General features: G+C 47.7%; 1 protein-coding gene across 2 annotated transcripts in view; it reads left to right on the top strand.

The window, feature by feature from the left end:
• LOC144829333 (nuclear pore glycoprotein p62-like) overlaps positions 1–27,867 on the top strand; it is a 277,355-nt gene that overhangs the window by 158,071 nt on the left and 91,417 nt on the right. For both annotated transcript variants that reach the window (XM_078688386.1, XM_078688385.1), the window contains exons 8-11: positions 17,684–17,828; positions 18,047–18,096; positions 18,806–18,940; positions 19,829–19,940. In XM_078688386.1, coding sequence (XP_078544512.1) covers positions 17,684–17,828; positions 18,047–18,096; positions 18,806–18,940; positions 19,829–19,940 — 442 coding nt within the window. The remainder of the gene's footprint in view (positions 1–17,683; positions 17,829–18,046; positions 18,097–18,805; positions 18,941–19,828; positions 19,941–27,867) is intronic.

Below are 27,867 nucleotides of genomic sequence, written 5' to 3'. Positions count from 1 at the left end.
CCCCCAGCGTTTCTCATGCCCCCAGCATGTCACGCCCCCAGCGTGCCCCTTGATGCTGCGCAGCAACGTAATTGGCGCTTGTATGTACGACTCACATGGCATGAAGGGCGGACACACGCCCCCAGCGTTTGTCACGCCCCCAGCACACGCCCACAGCCCACGATGGGATGATCGTACCACACGCCCCAGCGTTAGTCACACCCCCAGCACAGCGCAGACATGCCCATAAGGGACTACTTTGCTGGCACGGTTCTTTTATCTTTTAAATGTATAGAGGAGTTGGCCTAAAGGCTAAGGCGCTCGACCTGGGGATCTGGGTTCGAGTCTTGGTAACGACGCCAAACATCCTGTGATTCTGGGAAAATCACTTAATCTCCACGTGCCTAACAAAAATGAATGTGTGTCCTCATGTAACGTAACTGGTGCTATGTAAAGCGCTCTGATACCTGATTCAGTTCGGGTCAAGTTTGCGCTATATAAAACACTAGCAGCCCGTCCCGACGTTGTCCGGGTATGAAATGGAATGTGTGTAATGTGTGTATTTGGCATGGGCAATTTATTTTAAAATCTCGCGGTAGACAACATTCTTTGTTTCATTAGAATAGGGACGGAGAAGGGCCAGCTGCAGCCCTGGTTGATGTTAGCAGGCGCGTGTAATTGGTGTAGTGATTCGCCGCCTGAGCCCGGCTACAGCCCTGGTTGATGTTAGCAGGTGCGAGCAATGTCGTTGAATGAGAGAGTTATCAGCCGCGTGTAAATCCGTTTAATGAGAGAGTTCAGTAACAGCGAGTAGGAGAGGCTGCAGCAATTGTCCCCGCAGACACGCTCATTTGCGTGTTCCCCGCTTGAGGCCCAGGTGCAGGCCTGTTTGATGTTAGCAGGCGCGTGTTCCCCCGCTTGAGGCCCAGCTGCAGCCCTGGTTGATGTTATCAGGCGCGTGTAATTAGTGTACTGATCCGCCGCCTGAGCCAGGCTAGAGCCCCGGTTGATGGTAGCAGGCGCGTGTAATTTTGTTGAATGAGAGAGTTCAGTAACAGCGTGCAGGAGAGGCTGCAGTAACGTTACTTACCAGGCCTCCAGGTGAACGCGTTTGTCACGCCCCCAGCACACGGCCACAGCAGACGATCTTCTGATTAATGTACGACCCACATGGCATGAAGGGCGGAACGTAGCACACGCCCCCAGCGTGCCCCTTGATGCGGCGCAATTGCGTTCACATGGCATGAAGGCCGGACACACGCCCCCAGCGTTTCTCATGCCCCCAGCGTGCCCCTTGATGCTGTGCAGCAACTGAATTGGCGCTTGTATGTACGACTCACATGGCATGAAGGGCGGACACACGCCCCCAACGTTTGTCAAGCCCCCAACGTTTGTCACGCCCCCAGCACTCGCCCACAGCCCACGATGTGATGGCCGTACCACACGCCCCCAGCGTTAGTCACGCCCCCAGCCCACGCCCACAGCACAACGCAGACACAACCACAAGGGACTACTTTGCTGGCACGGTTCTTTTACCTTTTAAATGTATATGGTGTCCTACGCCACAATTGTATGTCTTGCACTGTATGATTGTGATGAACACCACTGTTTCTTGAAAATTTAATAAAACAATAAAAAAAATGTATAAGGTGGCCGTCTGCATAGCCTATGTCCTTCTGCTGCAACTGCCCTTTCTAACGCTGTATTGGGTGTTGAGATTGGTGCTGTGGTTACTGAGATTACCCGCCTCAAAGGTTTGGATTCTCTCTTTATAATATTAGTATGGATATATATTGGCGTGGTGGCCCCTGGGGATTGGCGGCCCTGTGCAGGTGCACAGCTTGCACATGCCTAAGGATGCCCCTGCCACTTCACATAATGCCAGTACACCACATCATTTCTATCACATATTTCCACTGCATACCATGCTAAATAATTCCACTACACAAATCCACTCCATACCACACAATTATACAACCAACAATTCCAATCCAACCCATATAGTTCCACTGCACACCACATACATACACTTCATAACACATGGGTAAAAGACATTGCCATTTACAAGCCAATAGCTCTAACTCAAGCAAATACGAGACCTATTGTATTTCCAATGCTTGTTTTACATTTTCTATCAAACACCCTATGCGAGTGCATCAGCAGGCCATCTTCTCTCCTTTCAGCTTGTTGTTGCTGCTCCTTCACCCTCTTGCCCTCCTCCCCTGAACTGTGATTAAACGTGGGAGAAAGAAGACTGAATGAAGACATTTGCTCGAGTCCAGTGCCTCTCTGGTGTTTTGAGTTTTCCTCATAAAGGGGAACATGTATTTTGATAGGCTTTCTGCAGTAATGTTTGGCTGATGCTGATTTTATGCTGGTTAGAGTACTAAGGAAAGGGTTAAAAGGGATGGAAACGTTTTTGGATTCTTTCATTCCTGTAGTGTAAAATTCTGAAGAGGAATTACTGTTTCCGATAGTCACTTCCTGCAACTAATTCTTATCTATTCATACTCTCATTTGTCAGTTCTGCATTAGCTCCTTTGTAAACCTTGTATATGCTGCTACCTCTTGTCTGCTTATCTCCCTTTTGTCTCAGTTGTCTCTGCACCTAGTTCCCCAAGGGACCGCTTCTGTGTAGTTGCTTACTCTGAAAATCATCCACTCAGGGAAAGTTCAATTGTCCGTTGGCCGTTGGGGTTGTGTTCAACAAGAAGTGCATTTTATTTTTTCCCATGATTTGCTTTTGTCTGATAAATGCTTGTGATTTTCTAAGGATCCGTTCCTGAATTTTGGTGTTCGTTGTAACCAAGTGCATATTTTATTCTATATATATATATAAAAACCAAAGTATGTCCGTTTGTCCTTTATGCATTACTACACCATTCATCCGATCGGCATGAAACTTTGGGAAGTTTTTGAGTACACTCCCGCGAAGGTTTCTGTCAAAAAAAATAAAAATTGTTAAATATCGGCCCCCGCGGCCACCCAGGGCCCTCATAATCTTTCCAATACTGAACGTTTACACTTTCCGGTGCGACTCGCTTTTGCAATGACCATTAACAAAGCAGAAGGACAATCGCTGCAAGTGTGTGGACTAGATTTGGAGAATCCGTGCTTCTCACATGGACAACTGTATGTGGCCAGCTCACGCGTCGGAAAACCTTCTGATTTATTCATCTACGCACCAGACGGAAAAACAAAAAATATTGTGTATCCACAAGCACTCGAATAAAAAAACAGAATTAAAACAACACTTTGAAATGTTTTCCATATTAAAATGAATAAGTTTCAATAAAAAGGACACATTGTAAATTGAATGTTATCATAACAAGTTTCCTTAAATTTCCTTTCTTCTGAGATCGCAGCAACGCGCAACGGGTAAGCTAGTCCTGTAATAAAATGACTGGCGCGCAAATCAGTTGTGAATCAATCACTTTGTCATGCTCCACAGAGGGCTTTTTTATGTTGAAATTGCAGAAGGACTTGTAGTTTCTATTCCAATATCGCCGACTTAAAAGCATTTTCAAAACTGCATCACTACTAGAGTATGATGTTCTTCAACAAATAGCGCAGGAGGTAGAAAACAATCTAAAGCTCTTGACAGGTGAATTGATTTCAGCTAATTTTGTACACATGCAGAGGTACTCCTGGTATATCTGTCACCACTGTGAATCAGCACCCTATTGAAGTTCTGCAACCTACTTTTTTGCATTAGCAGTTTTGTAATCTGAACCAATCTCACATAAACCATTTTCTTGTGTGTTTTTGCCAACACATCGCTTATCTATTCCTGTTTCCAACGATGACCATCTAATAGCGCTATTACTTTAGTTACTTTCAGCCGTGTTGTTCGGCAGTCCGCGCCGCTATTCAACATGTCTAAAAATAGTTTTGTTTACAAAACTAATATCACTCTGAGGCGAAACCTATTGGCTTTGCCAATGCTTGCTTGAGAGTATCTTCTCCTGGTTTGGCAGGTATGTCCACTAGGAAGACTGTCTTGTGGCACCGGTCACCGACAGATGTTGGCAACGGACCCACATCTTGTATGCCTCTGATGCTTGGAACACGACAAAGACCAGTGCTGATTGCCGCGCCATGTACCCCAAAGTCTTGAGTATGCGATCCCTCAAGCTCTTTGCCCCCTGATGAGCAATGCAGCAACACTTTCTAGCTCACTTGAGAGTTCTTGAGATTGGTTACGAAGTCCACCATCCTCGTCACACTCCAAGACGTTGGGCCACTCTGGTAAATCCCACAAAAGGAAAAAAGCAAGAAGTTGAAGAGATCTTTAACTTCACCTTGTCCTTCAGCCAACGAGATGAGGGAGCATCAACATTCAACCCTGGCTCCGGGTTTAAGCCAGCGCCTGGGTCGGCTCAGCGCTTTCCTGAGTTTCTGGGAGCCGGAGCGACCCCTGCTCAACTCCACAAATTTTATGAGGCCATGTGCCTCATATTTGAGTGGCCCACACCCACTGGCCTGCCTTTGGGCCCCGCGGGTTTCGGAGGGGCCTCTAGGGGTTTCATGCCTGGGGCTCCATCCCTGGCACCAGTCGTGCCCCGTGGGTCCACAGATGGATCCAGGCCGGCACTGCTTGCACCACCTAGACCTTCCCTGGCGCCAGTCCCGATATTGACGCTCCCAGCACAGTCCCCATTCTGTTCCCTGGCACGGAGCAGAAGGGGTGTCGTACGAAACACTGACTGGAGCCATGCCTTCCTGGCCGGATCCTAAGATCTATTTTTTATGGGCTAGGACTCTGGGAGGATTGGGAGGGGTCGCTGGACTCTCAGAAATACCAGCCTTAGATCCCCAGATAGACTGGTGTGACGGCTTGGCAGAGGCCAGTGTGCCTGACACTTCTCCAGATACTGGCTTGTTTTCTCCCTCTATCATTGCTACGGAGGAGGGAGCGTGATTTGCAGTGGTGGTGGGGAGGTGATCGGCTGAGGGGCTGGACCTTAGCCTGCCCTCAGTGGCAGTCAAGACGAACGTCTTGACGGCGGTGCTTCAGCTGGGAGTGTCCACTTCCCAGCTGCTTCTCCCGTTTAATGAAGCCCTCACAGACATCCTGTATGGGACTTGGTCCAAGCCAAGCACATGGGGCTCCTGTGAACAGGACGATTTGCCCACTGTCCCTCTCCAGGGACCCCAACTTCCTGACACAACACCCTACCCCAGAGAGCTTGGTAGTACAAGCTTCTACCTCCCATGGCATATTCACTACCGCACCCACGGATAGAGTATCCAAAAGGCTGGACATATTGAGTGAGAACATATTTTCTTTCATCGTCTGGCACTGCGTGTCTTTTGGGGCACTACTCCCACACTCTGTTTGCACAGCTGACGGTCCCAGAGGAGGCCTGGGCAATCCTATTCCAGGCTGTGGCTGACAGAAGGGATGTAGCACAGTTTGTCATCCGATGTGGACTGGATACCACCGACAAGCTGGGAAGAGCAGTTTCATCTGTGGCCTCAGGGCTCCACGCCTGGCTGAGGACAACTGGCTTTTCTGGGGATATCTAAGCATCACTTATGGACATGCCCTTTGATGGATCCTGTTTCTTCTGACAAGGTGAATTCAGCACTTGAGCGCTTTAAGGAAAGCAGGGCTATGGCCAGGTCCTTTGGCCTTTCTATGGCCCCTTGTCATCCCCAATCTGTCTTTCGCTTCCGTCTCTACCCAACCAGCCGCTGCGGTATGCAAGCTTCACAGCCTCTTTGTGGCCAAGGACGTGGTATCCACAGACCCTGTGGGTCAGGCAGCTGGAGATAGGGTCAGTTAACCACCCCCACCTGGCAGCCACAGCCCCCAAACCCCTATAGTCTCCCCCTTACCATCGTGGGCATCCAACGGGATCCGCCATCACCCATCCAACAAGCGGTCTATAACATTTGACTAATGGGTTATGCAGATTGTCCGGAGGGGCTACTCCCTCCTCTTTGAGACGACCCCTCACCCAGCCACCTGCTTGTGACAGGCTGGCGTAGGACCACTTTCTTTGGTCCTTCAGAAAGTGACGCTCTCTTGACTAAGGGAGCCATATAGAGAGCGCCAATGCCAGAAGTAGGTCATGGTTGCTATTCCCTCTACTTTTTGGGGCCCAAGAAGGACGTAAGCCTTGGTCATCTCCTCGAGCTGCACACTCTCAAGTTCTTCTTAAAGAAGGAGAAGTTCAAAGTGTTCACACTCACTCAACTCCTGTCTGCCATGGAGCCGAGAGACTGGAGGGTGGCATTGAACTTGCAGTAGACATACTTCCACAATCCCATACTGCGAGCCCACAGGCATTACCTGTGTTTAATGGTGGGCCACAAGCACTTTCCGTTCCCTGTGCTTCCTTTTGATCTCACCAGCTCCCCTCGGGTGCTCACTAAGGGAATGGCAGCGGTTGCAGCTCATCTATGGACATCTTCCCTTAGCTCGATGATTATTGTTGAAGGCTGACTAGCCCCAGGCTGTGCTCTCCCACCTACAGACTTCGACCTTCTGCATTTGCTTAGGTTCACTATCAACATGCCAAAATCATACCTTACTCCCTCTCAAATGCTCACTTTCTTCAGAGCTGTTCTGGACACGGGGCAGTTTCGGGCCTGTTCTCCCGAATGGCGAGTCCAGGATATTCAAGGTATCCTGGATTTCTGGGAGACTGACTCTGAGGATGCTCGGCCTCATGGTCTCCTGCATCCTGCTTGTGACACATGCCTGCTGGCATTTGCGGGCTCTGCAGTGGGGTCTGAAGGTTCGAGGCATGTGGGCTGCTAAATTCATATCTGATGCATAGATCGCCGCCTAGTGTTGGGTCCGGATGATTGCACATTGTTGTCCTGGAAGAGTCTTCGAAGTATCACGAGATAGGTGGCTCCTCCCCTGGACTACAGTGCGCATGGGCATCGGCTCCATCCCCAGATTGTTTTTTTCCGCCATTGGGTTCGGATGTGATTTCGACGGCTCCCTGTCGGAATCGAAAAACCTTCCTTCTCAAGGCCAAAAGGCCTTCGGTATTCGCATCGGTATTGTATGCGAACGGTCCCGAGCATCGTCTGACTCTTCCAGTCAGATTTCAGCGGAGTGGTTTACCCTTCGCGCATCGAGGCCCTGTACTCGCAGCAAGACCCCGACGGCTTCATCATGGAACGGAGCCCGTTCAAGCGCTGCCCCGTGTGTGGGTCCAAATACCCACACATCGACGTGCATCCAGTTTGTAATAGATGTCTTTCGCCGGACCACGACGAAGACAACTGCATGGCCTGCTCCAAATTCAGGTCAAAGAAGACGCTCAAGCATCGGCGCGCGGCGCGACTTGAGGCCTTCCACGCAGCCCCGGCACCCGACGACATATTCGACGACCCCGCAGAAGAAGGCCACGGCCATCAACTTCAGATCTCACCACCATCGACGGAGGTCGAGGCGGATCCAGAGGAATACATCGAAGGACAGAGCCAAGACCTTGAATACGTCGAGGAGGTAGGGGACGACGAAGAAGTCTATGGGGCCGCGGAAGATAGCTCAGAGGACGAGCTATGCCCCGAAAGTTACTCGACTCAGGCTCCGGTCACTGGATCGCCACTCGGCCTTACCCTCGACCCTGCACCGATATCCCCAGCCCCGCCTTCGGGCCCGGCTACGGATACACCGGAGGAGCCACCGTTGCGCGTATCGAAACCGTAACCGCAACTATTGCTGTCGACGGCGCCTAAAATGGCCGACATCGCGCCGAAAACGAAACCGAAACCTTCGGTCTCCACGGCTCCGGAAATGGCCGCCGACTCAGCAAAAGCGAAACCGAAACTTACGGCTTCCACAACATCTAAAATGGCCGACGTCCCGTCCAAGCCAGCAAAGCCGACTCCGTCTTCAACTCCGTCAGCTTCGAGCCACACGAAGTCCAAGAAGACTGTCGACACATCGGCGCCACAAACGGTGGCTAAGGACAAGTCCTCAAAGAAGGTCGTCCATCCCGCCTCGGCGCCTAAGGCCCAAGCTCCGATGACCGGAGCCGCTACTCATCAGCACAAGGATGCCGGGTCGGCATCCCCGGCGTCGGCGTCGGCGTCGGCGCCTACACCGACCGCAAAGCAGCGTCCCGTGGGAGGCCAAGAATCATCGGTGGCCACTTCTGCTACGCCGAAGTCCTCCGAGGCAGACAGACATGAAGCATCGGTTACCAAACCCTCGGCTTCTTTTACAAAACAGGTCACCGACTCCCTCAAGAGGATTCGGGAGAAGGCACAGACGTCAACGTCTACCGCATCATCGGATCCGACACCGGTGAACATACCAGCGAAGTCGTCCTCCAAGCTTCTCTACGTCCTGCCACCAAAGGTGGCGCCCAAAGCGTTTGTGGCCAAGACGGTGTCGAAGAACACCGACGCGTCGGAATATTCGACGCCCAGTCCCAATTTGCAGCGGCCAAAGGCGTCAGGGGACGATTTAGAGCATTACATCGATGCCAACACAGGGAAATTGACACTTTATAAAAGAAAGATCACTTCCCAACCTTTAGAAGCATTTGTTATTCCCCTGAAAAAGAAAAAACAAGCACTGGACATACCTCCACTTGCTGAACCTCTTCAGCCTCCACCAAGGAGGAGTCCAACACCTTCCCCCCACCACTCAGGGGGTGAGGATGAAGAACAGGATGACCAATATAATTTCCCTACTGACACTGACCCTGATGTACACCAGGACCCATATGATGACGCTGGGGACCAGGACAGCCATCAAGTAGTACATGACCCTCAGGTTTTTGGAACACGTACATCACCTACTGAGGACTCAGCAGCATTCACTGCTTTAATAGAACGGGCAGCTGCAACTCATAATGTGGACATGCACTCTGACCCGGTGGAGGAAGATTTCCTATTTGACACTTTCTCTGTCTCCGAAAGAACAGTCAAAACACTCCCCATGCTGAAAGGTGTCCTTAAACATGCACCAGAGATCTTTAAAGAACCAACAAGAGCAAGAGTGGTAAACCCACGTATTGAGAAAAAATACAGGCCAGCCCCTGGAGACCCTGCTTATATTCGGGGACAGTTGCCTTTGGACTCATTGGTGGTCGCGAACGCCCGCAAACGGGCCAACTCCCAAACAACGGGTGAAGCTCCTCCCCCAGACAAAGAGTCGAAAGTGCTTGAGGCTTCTGGCAAGCGGGTGGCTGCGCAGGCTGCCAATGTATGGCGTATAGCAAATACACAAGCACTACTGGCGCGTTACGATAGGGCGCATTACGACACCCTAGAACAGCTCCTTCAACATCTACCTGATGAGTATAAAGAAGCAGGCGAAATGCTCATTCAGGAGGGGAAGCTTATATCAAATGCTGCCATTAAGTGTGCACTTGATGTCGCGGACACAGCGGCTAGGGGTATTAACACTAGAGTCATGCTAAGGCGCCAAGCCTGGCTTCGTATATCTGGGTTTAAGCAGGACATCCAGACTACAATCCTCAACCAGCCAGTCAATCCCGACAGACTGTTTGGCCCTGATGTAGACACCACACTTGAAAAGATTAAGAAAGACAACGAGACTGCTAAGTCCATGGGGGCTCTCCAATCACAACAGTTCAGAGGCAACACTTTTCGTCGCTCAGGTGCGCGTAGTGGTACCAGAGGACACTTGGGACAACAAACACAATTCGCAAAAGGTGGTGCGCAATCCTCGTACCCCAAGCAAGGTAGAGGGGGTTACCGAGGTAACAATGCCAAGGGCAGAGGCAGAGGAAACAACAACTCACGTTCCTCTGCCACCACCAAACAGTGACTCCCTGTCGCTGCCCCCCGACCATCCAACACCTGTCGGGGGAAGACTACAGCAGTTCCTGCCAGTCTGGTCGTCCATCACCACAGACAGGTGGGTGAGAAAACTAATCCAGTACGGTTATTGCTTGGAGTTAACATCCACTCCTCCCAAGACAACGTCCTATGTCGGCAGAGCACTTGCACTTATTGCAGCAGGAAGTGCTAGTAATGCTGCAAAAAGGAGCAATCGAACTCGTGCCAGTGGAGGAGGAAGAAACAGGGGTCTACTCCCTGTACTTCCTCATCCCAAAGAAGGACGGATCGCTCAGACCCATTCTAGATCTGTGCCCCCTCAACATGTACATACTGTCAGAACATTTTCACATGCTGACACTGCAACAAATCCTTCCCCTTCTAAACCAAGGGGATTTCCTGGCAACCTTGGACCTCAAGGATGCTTACTTCCACATCCCACTCCACCCATCCCACAGAAAATACCTCAGGTTCACCATTCTCAACAAGCACTATCAGTTCAAAGTCCTACCCTTCGGGGTGACTACTGCCCCCAGAGTGTTTACGAAGTGTCTAGCGACAGTGGCGGCGCACCTCAGGAGACAAAACATACATGTCTATCCGTACCTCGACGACTGGCTCGTTCAGGCAAAGTCGGAAAGACAGTGCGCCTCACACATGTCCCACACTATTCACCTCCTTCACAGCCTGGGGTTCTCGCTAAACTACCCAAAGTCGCACCTTCAGCCAGCCCATGTGCAGCAGTACCTGGGCGCGACCATAAACACCCTGACTGCTATAGCTCAACCAAACACAGTCAGAATCAACAACATTCAGTCGCTGATCCAGAGGTTCAGACCGCAACTCTCCCTGCCAGCGAGAGTGTTCATGCAGTTGATAGGCATGATGGCCTCCTGCATCTTCATAGTCCCGCACGCAAGGTTGCACATGCTTCCCCTCCAAGAATGCTTGGCAAATCAATGGACACAGGCTCAAGGACAACTGACAGACCTAGTGTTGGTGACCGGTCGGGCATACAACTCTCTGCATTGGTGGAATCCACACAACCTTTGCAAGGGACGACCGTTCCAGGAGCCGGTGCCACAGATTGTCCTAACAACGGACGCATCTCTCCAAGGGTGGGGAGCGCATGTGCTCCACTACACAGTGCAGGGACTATGGTCAACCCATCAACAAAGGTTGCACATCAACTACCTGGAATTGATTGCAATCTTCATGGCGCTCAAGTCCTTCAAAGTGCATTTGTGCAACAAGGTCGTGTTGATCCGGACGGACAACATGACAGCCATGTACTACATCCAAAAGCAGGGCGGTACTCACTCACCACAGCTGTCTCATCTGGCTCAGAGCATGTGGAAGTGGGCCATTCAGAGGAACATCTTCCTCATGGCAGAACACCTCCCGGGCAAGGACAATCAGATGGCGGATCTGCTCAGCAGATACAGCCATCAAATGCACGAGTGGGAGATTCATCCATCAGTACTCCAACCGTACTTCCAGCAGTGGGGTCATCCAGAGATAGACCTGTTTGCCACAAGGGAAAACGCAAAATGCCAAAGCTTTGCCGCCAGGTTCCCTCACCCAGAATCGCAAGGGAATGCGAAATGGATGAACTGGTCAGGCAAATTTGCGTACGCTTCTCCCCCAGCGCCTCTCATTCCGCTGGTGGCAAGAAAGCTAAAGCAACACTCGATGACTCTCATCCTGGTTGCTCCAACATGGGCACGCCAACCATGGTACACCACGTTTCTAGAACTTTCCGTGGTACCGCATCAAAAGCTGCATCTCACACCCAGGCTCTTGACGCAGAACCATGGCGACATTCAGCATCCAGATCCGCAACAGCTCAATCTGGCGATCTGGCTCCTGAGGTCTTAGAATTTGGCTACCTCAACCTGCCTCCGGAATGCATGGACATTATCCGTGAGGCAAGAAAGCCCACAACCAGAGCTTGCTATGCAGCAAAATGGAAGAGGTTTGTCATTTACTGTACTAACAACAATATCAACCCGCTAGATGCATCCATCCCTAACATCATTTGCTATTTGTTACATCTTTACAAATGCAATCTAGCGTACGCTTTCATTCGGATACATCTATCCGCCATAGCGGCTTATCTCCAGAATAGGCAGCACCTCTCTGTTTTCAGGGTGCCTGCCATTAAAGCCTTCCTGGAGGGACTGAAGCGAGTCATTCCTCCAAGAACTCCACCAGCTCCAGTGTGGAACCTCAATGTAGTCCTCACTAGGCTGATGGGCCCACCTTTCGTGCCACTGCACTCCTGCGAAATTCAATTTCTGACGTGGAAAGTGGCTTTTCTCATTGCTATCACGTCGCTCAGACGTGTTAGCGAGCTGCAAGCGCTCACAATCCAAGAGTCCTTCATCCAAATACATTCTAACAGGGTAGTGCTCCGCACTAACCCCAAATTCCTTCCCAAGGTGGTGTCACAGTTTCATATCAACCAAACTATTGACCTGCCTGCATTCTTTCAAAACCCACAAACCGTGGCGGAAAGAATGCTTCATACACTAGACGTTAGGAGGGCGTTGATGTACTACATTGACAGGACTCAACACTTTCGAAAAACACAACTTTTTGTTGCCTTCTCACCACAGCACAAAGGCAACCCCATCTCCAAAGGAGGGATTGCCAGATGGATAGTTAAGTGCATTCAAATCTGTTACCAAAAAGCTAAGCGCACTTTATCAATACCCCCAAAGGCGCACTCCACACGCAAATTGGGGGCATCCATGGCGTTCCTAGGGAACATTCCCTTAGAAGACATTTGTAGAGCAGCCACTTGGGCTACACCACACACGTTCACCAAACATTACTGTGTGGATGTGCATTCCAAACAGCAAGCAGCTGTAGGACAGGCTGTTCTCAAAACACTTTTTCAAGCTTCTGCAGCTGGCAGGGGCAACCGCCGTTAATGGAGGGACTGCTATGTATTCTATGCATCAGATATGAATTTAGCAGCCCACATGCCTCGAACTGAATATGCTACTTACCAGTATGCATCTGTTCTTGGCATGTAGGGCTGCTAACATTCATATCGCCCGCCCTCCTCCCCGGTGCCCGTAGCGGCTGCAGACACTCTCTTGCATTCATCATTAGCATGGACATCATTTACACTATTTAACTCCATCACTGCCACAATGGCTAAAAACAATCTGGGGATGGAGCCGATGCCCATGCGCACTGTAGTCCAGGGGAGGAGCCACCTATCTCGTGATACTTCGAAGACTCTTCCAGGACAACAATGTGCAATCATCCGGACCCAACACTAGGCGGCGATCTATGCATCAGATATGAATGTTAGCAGCCCTACATGCCAAGAACAGATGCATACTGGTAAGTAGCATATTCATTCCAGTGGGCGCAGTATCAGAGATATCTCTCTGACATGGTCCAGATCTCAGAGGAAACTGCAAAAGATCTGGAGTGGTGGTTAATGAATCGCAGACCCCTTCCGCTTCCTCAATCAGATCTGACAGTGGTAGCAGATGCGTTACTCCTGGGATGGGCGGCCATCTGATTGAGGTGGAAATCAGAGCCCTCTGGTCTGTGGCGGAATCCAGACTCCACATCCGCTGTCTGGAGCTTTGGGCAATCTGGCTGGCATTAAAAGCCTTTCTAGCCTCCATCAAGGGAAAACTACTGCAGGTGTTCAGGAACAACACCACTGCCATGTGGTACTGCAACAAACCGGGTGGGGTGGAGTCGTGGCTCCCTTTGTCGAGTACCTGCTTCAATGGACATGGCTGTAACGTTCAGTCATTTCCCTGGTGTTTCAACACCTGGCGGGCTATCTGAATGCCAGTCAGACTAACTCAGCTGAAAATGCCTAGCGGATCATGATCCATCACCACCCCCTTTTGTACCGCTTTATTCGCCATAAGTTGGCAGGGTATGCTCAGACGTGAGTCCCTTGCTCACTTTGCCACTGGATTCAAGCAAGCCTGGCTGAAGCCGGCTGTAATGCCAGAAACTGGTCCTAGGAAGCTTGAATCCGGTCCAGGGAAGGCATGGCTTGGCAGATCGGGCTGGACTGTTCCCATGAGGCACAGGGTCAGACTGATTTGCATATGGCCATGTCTGAACTGGGGTGGCAGAGTGGGCTAAAGAACGGTGATGGATTCAACCCAGATCTGTTGACTGGGTGTGAGTGTTTGATTGGTTCAGATGCTCCGTCCATCACCACCCCCTTTTGTAGCGGATCATGAATGGCATCTCCATCAGGAGGTGATGCAAGGTCTCTTTCAGCAGTGAGGAGAGCCATGGTTAGATATGTTCATCACCAGCAAGAACACGCAATCTCCGCAGTTCTGCATGCTGGAGTTCCCAAACCATCTCTCTCTCTCTCTCTTTTCTTGAGTGGAGCTAAGGCCTCCTGTATGACTTTCCGCACACACCACTTATGCTCGGAGTGACAAGAAGATCAGGAACGACCGGGCCCAAGTCATCCTTTTGGCTCTGGACTGGGCTTTGAGAGTTTGGTATCCCGAGCTGGTGTCCTGAGCAGTGATCAAGCTGCCCCTTTGGAGGGGGGGGGGGGTCTTCTGTCATAGCAGCAGAGGAGGGCTCTCCACCCAAACCTGTCAATGCTCTGCCTTCTTACATGGAGATAGAGCAGTGACAGTTGACAACTTTTGATCTTCAGCCCAAAATGTACAATGTTATTCGTGCAGCCAGGCGTCCCTCCACAAAGACGGTATATGCCCGCCGTTGGGGCACGTTTGTGGCATGGTGTACAGACGAACAGGTTGACCCCCCTTTCTGCTTCCCTTTTTCAGTTTTCAGGTTCTTCTCATTATCCTTTCCCTTACCCAGCTGGACTCTGCTCTCGGCTCCTTAAAGAGTTATGTTTCTGCTATATCTGCCTGACTAGCCATTCCCCTTCAAATCCCTATTGTACATAGGTTCTTGAAAGGTTTGCAACATATGTTGCCTCAGTGGGATCTTAATCTTGTCCTGACGTTCCTGATGAGCACTCCCTTTGAGCTCTTGCACACGTGTCCTTTCAGGCTCCTTACCATCAACGCATCTTTCCTGGTGGCAATACCATTTGCCAGGAGGGTCAGTAATCTTCAGCCTTTCTCATCCCAGCATAGAGCTTCCTTTCTGCCGAAATTGTCACTCCCTTTCATGTAGGCCAGTCCATCACTCTGCCTACTTTTAAAGCTCTGCCATATCACTCTAAGGAAGAGGAGCAACTTCACCGGCTCGACCCAGAAAAAGCATGGTCATTCTACCTTGATCGCACAAGAGAGTTCTGAGTGGACTATCAACTCTTCATGGGGTATTTTTGAGCAAATAAGGGAAAGATCGTGCAGAAGCGGACCATCTCTCTATGGATAGTGCTCTACATTAAAATCTGCTACGCATTGGCCAAGAAGCACCCCCCTGAGGACTTGCATGCTCATTCCTCCAGAGCCAAGACTGCATTAGTACACTGAGTCCGGGTCCTGTACATCTGCCAGGACATCTTCCAGGCAGCAACGTGGGCTTGCGTGCACATGTTCACAAAATACTACCACTAAGGTGAACTAGGTACTTACTTTCGGTTATGCCTTATCTGTTGGAGACTCTATTTAGCCTCTTAAAGGAAGTCCACTTAGCTACGTGTAGGATTTGTTAGATGTTCAAAAATAGAAACCCACAATGTCGGACCAAGTAGTGGTCTGACAGCAGAGTTCTGAAGCAGTTTGAGGTAATCTATTAGATAGAGATAAATCCTTGCATATAAAGTGTCCTAGTAATTGAGATGGGAAACAGTTGTGTAGTTTCCACTAATCAGTGGGAACTGTGTGTTCGTGGACGTCATAAACTTAAGATGGAGCCAGACTGATGTCATGCATCCCACAGGGTATGTTTACCATTGGACCAGCTAACTTACAGTGCCACCATTAGCCCCCCTAATCCTAGACGGGGAGCAAACAGTTTTGACACTACTGAAAAAGACAACTCTGTTCCCTCTGGAACCGTGGTGACCGACCTAGAACCTTTCGCTCAGCCACTCAAACTCTTTCTCACTCAGAGACCTATACAAAGAATACACAAGGGACTTTTTCAATATTTAATAAAGCAAAGTGATATTTGTATAGAAAATATGTGCTGCAATGATCAATGGACATAAGCTTTGCAAGCCCTAACCTAAGTGTATACGGTGTAAATGTATGTTCGGCCAAAAAACACCCTTCTGGATGATCTAACCCCATTACCTGGTAAGTGTTTAGGACCCCCATCTTGGTCACAAACTGGACACCCCTCGCAGAGATGTCAGTCAGTAGGGACCCCTCGCAGTCATCAGAAGTCTCTCCTCTGATTATACATAAAAACAAAAGGTTCTATACAGAAAAAGGCATCCTTGCCTTGGGCCGAAATTGTGATTAGGCTGGCCATTGTTTATTACCTCCATGTGGCGACACAGCTATCTGTGGAATACAAACACATTTGTACAACACATGTGAGTGCCTTGCACACAATGCCAAGGCAATGGAATAGTGTTCTCATGAAGTTCTCTGTGTTAGCAAGGTGGGTGTTTCCAAGAAACAAACCCAAATGTCACAAATGCACATGTGTGTCAAAAGTCGATGTGGCAAAGTGAAGGCAACTTTAGGAAAGAACTGTGTACATGTAAAATGGTACTATTTCCTACCATGCCTAACTCAGCCACATGACAACACTAAACTGACTGTGTCATTATGAACATGACATCTGTAGGAACAAACTGATTTTTTTAACACAATAGAAAGTATTTGAAGAGACTGGCCTGATATGAGGGCAGAGAATCAAGCTTTGCTGAAAAAGGAAGCCTTAGTTTTGGACTGTGCTAGGATTAGAATCCCCAACTGACTTACAAGGTGGAGGGGCTATCATCCACAATCGGGACCCAATTTATATCAGAGTTTTACTTTAGGGAGTACTTATTCATCCAGTCCGCCACCACAGACCGGCAACTCCATAAAGGCTGAATGATCTGATTAGTGATGACAAAGCAACTAAGCTTAAAATAGTTAATCTGAGAGAAAAGTCACGTAGCTGGGGTATGAAGCTGCATGTTGCAGATGCCTTCATGCACCAGGAGGTGAATTGAGGCTTTTTGCCACTGGGGACCGACAGGCGTCATCCTGGCTGAATATTGAGTGCTGCCATTTTCATTTGAAGGACTCAAAGTATTTGCAGACACTGATTAAAAAGCACACAATTTTGTGGACCCACATTGAGTCGTCAAGAATTGAATAGAAGGAGGGAGGGGACGTTATTTTGCTGTGGGAGATACAAGTCCATATTTATTTCCTTCTAGTTCCTGATTTCCATTCTTATTTTTCACTATTTTTGATTAACAAAATGGAGAACGCTTTAGACATTTTGGGGTGGATAATTCTAGATTTCTGGCATTGGTAGCATGTTTTGTAGACCATTTCCACAAGGATTGTGGGTTGTTATCTGAACATGACTGTCTTGGCTAGGGTGTGTTAAGTAAGATAGAAAGAGAAAGCATAATCTGTGCTTCTGTTCCTGACAAAGAATTCAGAATGTTTTGCCATATTGTCCTCTAGTACCTACTTCTTTCTCTATTAAACGGCAGGATTGTCACCCTATTTTGGACACAGTTAGATAGTTTGATATTACTTTTAGTTTGCAACCTGGTATGTCGGATCCTAACTAATTACAATCAGGAAGAAAACATAATTACCATGTCGGTTATTTTTCAAAGCTTCATGTATATCCCAGAACGACAAATCTTTAAAGTATGTGTTAAAGTGACTTATTTTTGTGCTAACAATTTTTAAATGAATTTGTGGTATATGCATTTGCTGGGTATAAAAGAGTTGATCAGCGCCAAGAGGTTGTAAAGTTGTGCCTTGATGTTAGTACTTTTAGCATTGTGACAGGTTACTTCTTTGTTATCTAGCACTCCTCCTGTGATGACATATGCCCAGCTTGAAAGTCTTATTAATAAGTGGAGCTTGGAACTGGAGGACCAGGAGAAACATTTTCTGCACCAGGCCACCCAGGTCAATGCTTGGGACAGGACGCTAATCGAGAACGGAGAAAAGGTGAATAAGTGCCACTGGCAAGAGTTTTTAAATTTTGGTTAGGGGCCAGGTTAAAGGCTCCTTGTTGTGTGATCTATTGATGGCTCTATCATATTCTGACTTGCACAAGTTTTGTTAAGCAACTTGCTTGACTTTGAAACTGTTTAGAGTCAAAGAACAAAATGTACTCTCTAACACTTTTCTAAGCCACTGACTTTTAAACCTTCATACCTTTTCAGATTACCACTTTACACAGGGAGGTTGAAAAGGTGAAGCTTGATCAAAAGAGGTACAGTTAAAAGCGGGTTGTTTGCAGTTTTTCTTCTTAGTGTATGTGAACTGGGTTCTGCCTTGTTATCATATGACTCTAAGGGTGTAAATAAAGTTCTTATAAATTTGTGTACTGTCATGATTTTGGTGTAGATTCAGTAATGTCAGATAATGAGATAGATAGACCTTTTAGTCCATCCTTTCTTCAAGGAGACCAACAAAAGAAGTAAGTGGTCCATATTTCTCACATGTCTGGTATTTGTAATTTTTGAAGTAGGTCATTGAGATTACTTTGACAAGTGTATTGAGCATGTCTATATCCAACTTTTTTCAATGTTGTGGTCTCAGATGTCACTGCTGACCACAATTCTACACCTGCATGATATGAGCTAGTGTGGTCTTCTGTAATTTACTTTTAAATAGAGTGGACATTAACGAGTGTATGGAAACCTGTGACTGCTGATCAAGTTAGCAAATGAACTTCATTTTATCTAATGAAGACAGTGAATTAACTCTCCTAGCAGAGCTTGAAGAAAGCTGCTCAAGCTATTGCCTCTTTTGTCTTATTACTATCTCTTCCTAAGCAGCATTTCTTCAGCAATGAATTGTAATACTGCTGCTTTCATTTTGATTACACAAAACATTTTGATATTTTCAATCACTGTGGTGTTATGCAGTTTCTCCAAAAACACAGTTCATTTGTGTTCCATTGGTGATTTTATTTGTAGGTTGGACCAGGAACTAGACTTTATTCTTTCACAGCAGAAAGAGCTGGAGGACCTTCTAACACCCCTAGAGGAGTCCGTTAAAGAGCAAAGTGGGACAATCTACCTACAGCATGCTGATGAGGAGCGCGAGAAAACGTAAGCAAAGATCCTGAAATTCATTGGTGCCGTGAAATCGGTAAATTCACTTCAAGGGATGAAACCGTTACCTTTCATCTTCTCAGCCATCCTTGATTAAAATGATATGCACGGTAGACCTCAAATTAAATCATTAAAGAGCTCCCTCTGAAATAGAAGCAACTTGCTCTCAAGCACCTCTAAACCACTCATGTGTTACATAAGGTTTAAACTGTGATATTGTGTCCAAGGAGCAATTTAGTTACTCTTTTGATAGCAGAAACAAAGTTACCGTCCTTATACCCTCTGTAACCCTCTCTACTCAACTTTTGTCTCCTTGGTTCCAAACTAAAAGCTAGATGTAATTTTGGTTACCTATTTTAGAACTAGAGATTCATAGAAATTATCCCTACCATAAACTGGTGCCTCCGATTACATTAAAACTGATTTATTATTAAATGTGGTAAATTTTAGGCAAAAATGAATATTCTTATACCTTGTCACGTTTAGATTAATATTCCACATTGTAGAATTTGTTTTCCCCATGAGTTTCAGTGCTTGTCACCAGTTCAAAATGTGCATTATGTGTATCGCTGAAGCTCCACATTATGACATCTCCAAGAATGAGATGCCCTTATATCCACACTCTAATCAAATACTTAAAAAAAATATTTAAAGATCTTGGATATTTAAATGATCTAAAGATTATTTTTATATATACCATTCATGCCCTTCATAGTTTGTGCTTCTTAAAGGTCTCTTTAGTGGTTGTGTAATGTATGACATTTTGAGTCCACCGTGGTAGCTGACAAAATGCTAATCCCCTGCATTTAGAGAAGCCATTAGGGAGTAAACTGTGATATCATTATTGGTACTGAAGCCATTTTAACAAAATACTCTCTTATACAGCTATAAATTAGCAGAAAACATTGATGCTCAGCTAAAGCGTATGGCCCAGGATCTTAAAGACATCATTGAACATCTTAACACGTCTGGCGGTCCTGCTGATACAAGTGACCCAGTAAGTATAATGTTAATTTGAATTAATTTGAACTGGGTCCCTCTTAACAAAAGATATTAAAATAACTTGTAAGAAAATGTAGACCACACATTTTTCATGAAGATTAAAAAGGGACGGTAGTGAGATGTATAAAGGGTGATGGCAAGATAATTTACTATGCTGCTGCTTATATGGAATGAAATGCTGGACTGAACTATAGTTATTAATAAAGAGACTGAGCATGAGTAATAATTTTTTGCCTGGTTATTAGGGGGCCGCATAACTTCAGGAATACAAGTCTGAGATAGAACATGGTGTTTTTTGCAGAGCAGAAACTCAGTATAGCTTGTCTAGATGCCAGTACAATTCTTCTAAATTTTCCATGTTGCATGCTGTCACTTTGAGCAGTTAATTTCATCTGGGGACTTAGGATACTAAGGATAAAGAACCCGGGATGTTATCTGGCAAGATGACTGACCGGACGTAGTCGACTTCAGCCCCCTACTTGTCCTATCTAATTCTATGAAATCCTGCTGCCTTGCTGCTGCTAGTCAGCAGTGGGTCGAAGTCTCTTGTGCTCTGGGACCCTGGCTGGTGGTCGGCACCTGGTATTGTGCACGGAGAAGAGCTGAGGCCGTGACTGTCGCTGGTGCGGACTTGCTTAGGCCGGTGCATCCTTGTCGAGCCACATGGAAGCAGGAGTGCGCCGTGGTGCCTGAGGCACTTCCTGAACCCAGGGCTTTTGTCGGGACCTGAGTGGAGAGCGGTGGTCGACGCCTGAGGTGTGCTGTGGGCTTGATTGGCCCAAGGGCAAAGCTTCTGGGTCCCGCCTGCCTATGGCTTACGGAGGCGGAGAAGTAGGACCGGAAGCTGCATTATGCAGAGGCAGGGAGAGTACTGGAGCAGACGGCAGCCTGGAGGGCTCATGCATCCAGACGAGGATGAGAGCCTGCATAGAGCTTTGGGGCAAGCTGTCCTGTATTGGGGGACGGAGCGCCTATGACTCTGCAGGTCCGGTGCCCAGAGGTTGACAGGGGACCCTGGCCACAAGTATAAAGGAGCAGAGGGTGTTGGCCCAGGTGAGTCCTCGGAATTGAAGCTCCTGACAGTCGCTGGGCCCTTGAGCAGGAAGGGGACACCTGGATGCACTGTGCTTGGGCCGCGAAGCGAAAGGGGGGACCTTTGTGTACGAAGTGCTGGCAGGGATCCAAGGCGACACTGGAAAATAGGATTGAGGCAGTTTCTATTGATGTCAATTTGATAAGGGCTGGCCTACTGAAGGTGATTGACAAGGTGATGGCGGCAAAGAGTAACATTTGAGAGTGTATAGGAGGATGTTTCTGCATTAAAACAACGAATGTCTAAAACAACTACTGTTACCTGGGACCTTGAATTTAAGGTGGAGGTTGCGGAGGGCCACTCATGCTGCAATAGCTTTAAAGTACTGCGGTTCCTGGAGAGAGTTGAGGCCGTCTCTGTGGAGGTGTTTCTGGAACGATGGGTGAGGCCTCAGCTTCGACCGCAGGACCTCTCAGATTTATTTGTGGTTGAACGGGCGCACAAGGCTCTGATGCTGCTTACCCTGCTTGACGCCACAAGGCTGTTGTGGCCACCTTTTGGCAACATTTTGAAGGAGTGTACATGGGGAATCTGAATATTACGGATGACAGCATCCAGGCTTTCCTAGGGCGACTCAAGATCCCGCTGGTGGGTGGGGAGGTGGTGACTGACTTGGACTCTTACCTTATTCTTGATGAGTTGAGGGTGGCACTGCAGATGCTTCCTAAGAATAAGGTTCCCGGGGAGGATTGTTTCCTGTCAAAATTTTATCAGGACTTTGCTGCCCTCAAGCAGGGGCTTCTTGAGGTCTTTTTGGAACCAAAGGAGACAGGGATACTACCGCCGACCAAGAGAGAGGGGGATTTCTGCATGTTGTCAAAGCAAGGTGGGTATATGATGGATCCAGCAGCATTTCTCTCACAGTGATTAACTCGGATGTGAAAATTCTTTTCAAAATATTGGCTAACAGCCTGAACCCATTCATGAGGGACTTGTTGCATGAGGACCTATGCAGGTTTATCCTGGGTCGTAACACGGGGAGGAACCGGAGGAGATTCACTCATAGTACATGAAGTGGAAGCTGTGGGTGAGGAAATGGCATTGGTCTCCATTGGCATTGAAAAAGCTTCATATACTGTGGACTAGGGGTACCTGCTCAAGGTTTTGAGGGTCATGGGTTTGGGGGCCACACTTTCGGGCGTGGATCCAGTTACTTTATACATGTCCCAGCGTCAGGGTCCGGGTTGACCGTCATCAATCGGATAGCTGGAAATTGGAGATGAGATGCACCCAGCAGGGTTGTCCATTGTTGCACCTATTGTTTGCATAGCCGTTAAATCCGAAGGCACTTTGGGTCCTTCAGGAATTGCATGTTCGGGGCATAGAACTGGGAGCGGCGCAGCACATTTTGTTGCTGTCCCCGGATGACGCTCATTTTAGCTCAGGGCTCCAAGGGAGTCTCTTGTGGTTTTGTCCGCCTATTGGATGAATTTGCTTAGGTGTCCTTGCTACACCTTAATCTAGAGAAGTTACTGTATCCACCGGCGGGATTGGTGGGACTCGCAGAGGATCGCCTTCCGGATCTGATGCCAATGTGGGAACGGGACCGCTTTCTTGGGCTTGATGGTCACTGAAAGAAAATCAGTTGCGGTACAATACTGGCAGGGTACTGAATTTATTGCTATCTTCGGTGAAGTTCTGGAACACCTTGCAGCTGTTGCTTATGGGCAGAATCACAGTCTCTAAGATGGTGCTTTTCCAGCGTTGTCTCTAAACAGTACAGAATGCCCTATGCAATCTAGTGTGTTCAGGTAACTGGATTAATTACTCACTTCTTTGAGCAGTTAAACGTAGCAGTGGTAGGCCAGGGCTCTTTGATGAGTAGGTAGGCTGGAGGTGCCACAGCTGGAATATTATTATTATTTTGAGGCCCATATGCACTATGTGGCCCGGTGAATATCTGGTTGCTGTAATTGGGAGAAGCGGTTGTTGGCTAGATCAGCTGGAGGAGCTGACCTCTGAGGTTTTTAAAAAAAAAACCTTTATTCAAAGATTATCAGATTAACAGTACGGAAAGAGAAGATACTGATGACGAGGTACGGGTGTCACTTTGTAGAAAAAAACATTGCATGACTTTGTGCATGAGTAAAGAACATTCCAATGTGAGATAGAGGCTGGTAAGAAATCAGTTGTTAAGAAGGCAGAAAAAGAGTCACTGCGGACAGGGAAGATGGGATGGTGTGTGAAGGAGCCGGTCCGTGTCCTGACTGGAACTGTCCGAGGATGGCCTAATATTAGGCGCCTGAAAGGTGGGAGAGGGAGAGTCTGGATTCACTTTGAGGAAGTATAGTCTTAAGAGGCTGCCAGATATCTTTATGGAGGGCTGTGGGAGTTTGTAGAGAAGAGTACAGGCCTTAGGGGGGGACGTACACAGCTGCCCCAGTGCAGCGCTATCTCCCGTTTGTCCAGAAGAAGTGCAATGCCAGTAAATCGGTGCCTTGTTATGGGGATAGAGGAGACATTGCCCAGGAGGACCATGAACGAAGATGGGGCTACTGGCATGGTGATCATCTAAGAGAGGACCTGGAATACCTCCGTCCATTATGTAGCTACCAGTGGGCAAGTCCAGGCCAGATGTGGAGAATGTTCATCAGGGACTCTGCATTTAGGGCACTGGGTAGATTTGGAGGGGTTACCACAGCCTAGCCCGCTGGGGGGGGGGGAGAGGGGGGGGTTGGGGGGGTCACATAGGCTCTATGTAGGAAACAGAAATGTATGAGTCTGTGTCGGTGATTGGGGAGATCACTTTAGTCTGTGTGCAGCAGACGACCCTTTCCTGGTCAGTGAGGGGATAGCCCAGGTCCCTCTCCCACTGTTCCCGAACCCCATCTACGTTGGTGCGTTTATAAGCTGTACAGGCACAGTAGAGCTTGGTGATGAGATGTGACCCGCCCGGATCCTGTATCAAGAGGGTGAGCGGAGTGAATTCGTCGGGGCGAGTGGGTAGGAAGGGGTGTGGGATCGTAGCGCACTGTTGAGTCTCAGAATAAATCTGTCCAAGAAGGGGGTTTGTCAGAGTGTGCGGCGTTGATGTGGTGTGATAGTGCATGTCCATCCGGGAATACATCTCCAAAGAAGTGGAGGTCATATTTATGTAGAGTACACTGCATGCTCCGGTCTGGCGTAGGGTAGCCATGCGTCATGGTGAAAACAATGGTACCAAAATGTGCATGGGCTACCAAGAAATCTAGCTGAAAATCAGGGACTGAGTAGCCACTGCGATCGTATGGGAGAGATGGGCGGTCCCAGGCAACCCAGGGTCGACGACCCGCCCAAACCAATTTCAAAAGTAGGCTTCTGAAAGTGGAAAAAAAAGGCCTTAGCTAAGTTTTTAGGCCTAGCGTTGCAGTGCACTTAATATAGGGGCTTTTTTAATCTGACCGCACGCTCGTGCTTGTGGTTTTGTTATCGTTGCCGGCGTCTTTCTAACAAAGACAGCACGGAATTGGGCAAATGCGGGCGCATGTCCCTCATTTGCCCCGCCCATGGCCTATTGGTGTCTGTTACGCGCCCGGCCGACATCTGTTATGCATTATCGTGCCCGATAATGCAAAACAGATGTCTCGCTGTGGCGCGCGCGCGCGCACCATTTGCGTGCTTGTTCCAGTTTGAGATTTACAAAAGGCGCTTCTGTGCCGTAGGTGACGTTTACATGCACTTAAACCTCCGCTCCTTTGCATACACATGGAAATGCTGCAATCGGCACTTTCCCGATGCCCCATCAGCATCATACCCAAAAGGTACGCACTACGTTTAGTGTTCTCAATTAAAAGCTGCGTAATGGCAAACGGAAAGAGCAACTGGAGGGCAGACGTTTGCTGCATGCCATTTGTTTTAATGGCTCATCCCTTGCATTTTTAAGGCGGAAGTGTTTCCACAGAGAGCCATTTAAACAAAGGAGATTATTGCTGCGCAGGAGGATGATCGCCTCAGCTTGTGTTCAGACAAATAAAAACCTTAGGGAGATAACAGCCTTACCCAGCGAGAGGGTAGCCACAAAATCCCTTGCAGCACATTCTCGGCTATTACTAATGCATGGAAATCCCTTCCGTATCCACGCCTTCAGCGTCAATTATCTGCGGGCGTGTACCCCTGCTCCTGTCCCTGAACAAGACGGAGGACTGCCTCCTCCAAATCCCCTAAGGACAGGAAGGGTTAACACCAGCTAAATAGAATTTTACACCCTGGAGCGCTCGCCTGAATTTTGACCGGGTGCAGTGACGGGTCCCCGTCACTATACGGCGGCCTAAGGCTTACTTTGATCTGTCGAAGCACCTGCTCTGTCCACAGGCACCGGATGTGGCTGAAGCAATGTGCGGTGCTGACTGATTTATGTAATGTGGGGCGTTGATCACATACTAGACTAGTTTGAACATCTTTTATTATACTTTTGAATGTACGTCTTCATTGGTTACGATGTGGTACTATTTGAGGAGTGAACCCATCCCCTCTAGTCCTGTTGTTCTGTTGTACAGCGCGCTGACACCTACTGGGGTGAGTTGCGCTTAATATTAAAAACAAGAAATAAAAGTATGTTTCCAAGTGTTCATGGTACAAGTCAATACTATTGGCAGGAATGCATCAGCTGATCAGTGACAAGACTATACGAGATGGCTGCATAGGTTGCCAACAGTAGGGAGGCGATGGGGGGGCGAGGTGGGGATGTCATACTGTTAAATTGCCAAATAATCTAGTAAACATTACCGTGTCTGGGAGGACAATTTCTTAAATTTAATGAGTGTTGTCTGTAGCTCCTAAAGTCCTTCTAAGCTCCATTTATTTAGTCTTCTACTCTCTTGAAATGTTTTTCTAGTAACTGATGTAACGTGTAACTGATGTAATTTTGTAATTTCTGTGGAACCTTATGTAAAGCGCTCTGATACCTCTGGGTCTAGCCTGCGCTATATAAAACTCTCAAAATAAAATTTTAAAAAAATATGGTAGGCCCAACGCAGATTTGCACCCTTCTGAGGTTAAGAAAACCAGTGCCAGTGCCCATTGGTTTGTTATGTATGGCTCTGGTAGAGAGGCACTAGAAATCCAGTAGCTCACTGTTATGACTTAGCAACAGTGTTAACACAAGCATTTGCAATGCAATAGGTCTCGCATTTACGAGAGTTTGAGCTATTGGCATTGTAAATGACAATAGCTTAAACTCTCGCAAATGCAAGACCTATTGCATTGCAAATACGTTTTTGGTAAAAGTGCCCATGCAGCGGTTTCATGTCAATAGAGGCCACGCCCCTTTCTTTAGACAAGCCGATTAAAGAAAGGTCTTCTGCAACTATTAAAGTGAAACCTCGGCATGGGGCGCTTTTACTAAAAAAAGTTGACAGACAAATTCTTTTTTGGGAAAAGCGCCCCATGCCATAGTTTCACTTTAATAGCTGCTGCGGACATTTCTTTCGATGCAGCTCGGCGTGGCTTTGAGCGCTTCTAAACAAAACAAGAAAAGGGGGAAAAACATGCCGCTTTGTTCGGACCACAAATAAAACAAAGGCCTGGCCGCCACTGTGGCGTGAAGTGCTTTTTAAACAAGCATTTCCAATGCAATGGGTCTCACATTTGCAAGATTTTCAGCTATTGGCATTGTAACTGGAAATGCTTATTATTTATGTGTTTGAAAACCTATAAGCAGTGCGTAAATTCGCACTATCTACTTATGGTCCGTGCTTACGAGAAGCAAAGTTGGCAGTAACTGCTCCTCTTTTACTGCCAGCAATGATTCTTTTAAGCAAGGACTAGTAGGAAATGTGGATGTTTACGCACCCCTTGCAGGTTTTCAAAACATATAAATAAAAGGCATTGTTATTTACAATACCAATAGATCAAACGCTAGCAAATGCGAGACCTATTGCATTGCAAATGCTTGTTATAATGGCTATGTGGCTGGCCATAAAAAGGGAAGTTGTATCCAGTGATCAGTTTGGTTGGAGAGTTTGTCTATCACAGGGCCGTAATTCAGCCAAATGACTTGCTCCTTTCTCCTGTGTAAATCCACCCAGGTATTTAATGGTGTTAGCAGACCATTTAAAAGGGTATTAACAGGCAGGGGGTGTAGTCTTGTCAGTAAGGAGGAACATCTCTGATTTCTCCCAATTAATGCATAGACCAGAAAGTTCGCCAAACCAGATTACCTCTTGCTCTATTGGGGTAAGATTAATTGAGGGTTGTTGAATGAAAAAAAAAATGATATCATCGGTGTACATTGACATAAGGAGTGGTCCCTTAAACTGTAAACCGTGATGCATAGGACATTCTTGAAGGTGGCATACCAATGGGTCCATTGCTATAATAAATAATAAAGGAGAGAGTGGGTATCCCTGTTTAGTGCCACTTGAGATATTTTAAGGGTCAGTAAGGTAACCGTTAATGGGGATACGAGCTCTCTAATTAGAGTATGAGACAAGGGCTGTGAACCTTCCCGGAATTCCTAGCTTCCGTAGGGTGTCGTGCAGAAACGGCCACTCCAAACAGTCAAACGCCTTCTCTGCGATGAGAAGGTCGAACAATGCTGGGATGCCCCGAGGTATCCTATTCAAGACTGAGAAGAAAGCGTGCAAATATTGGAAAGTGAACCGATGTGGTATGAATCCTGTCTGCAAAGGTGATTATATCATATCTAATAATAACAGCCTATTAGTCAATGCTTTGGCCAGTATTTTATTATTGTAGTTAAGGAGAGAGAGCGGTCTAGTGACTTATAGTAGGAAACTACTTCAGTGAAAATGCCTGCAGTGGTTGTGACGGGGGTACCTTCATCTGGTTCCAGTGCTGTGATGTGTCCGGATCCTTGAGGGGGGCCTAGGTGGCGAGCAAGCATCCGACC

Source organism: Lissotriton helveticus, chromosome 4_1 (genome assembly GCF_964261635.1).
Source record: "Lissotriton helveticus chromosome 4_1, aLisHel1.1, whole genome shotgun sequence".
NCBI classification, from domain to species: Eukaryota; Metazoa; Chordata; class Amphibia; order Caudata; family Salamandridae; genus Lissotriton; species Lissotriton helveticus.
This window is presented reverse-complemented; position numbering and strand designations above follow the sequence as displayed.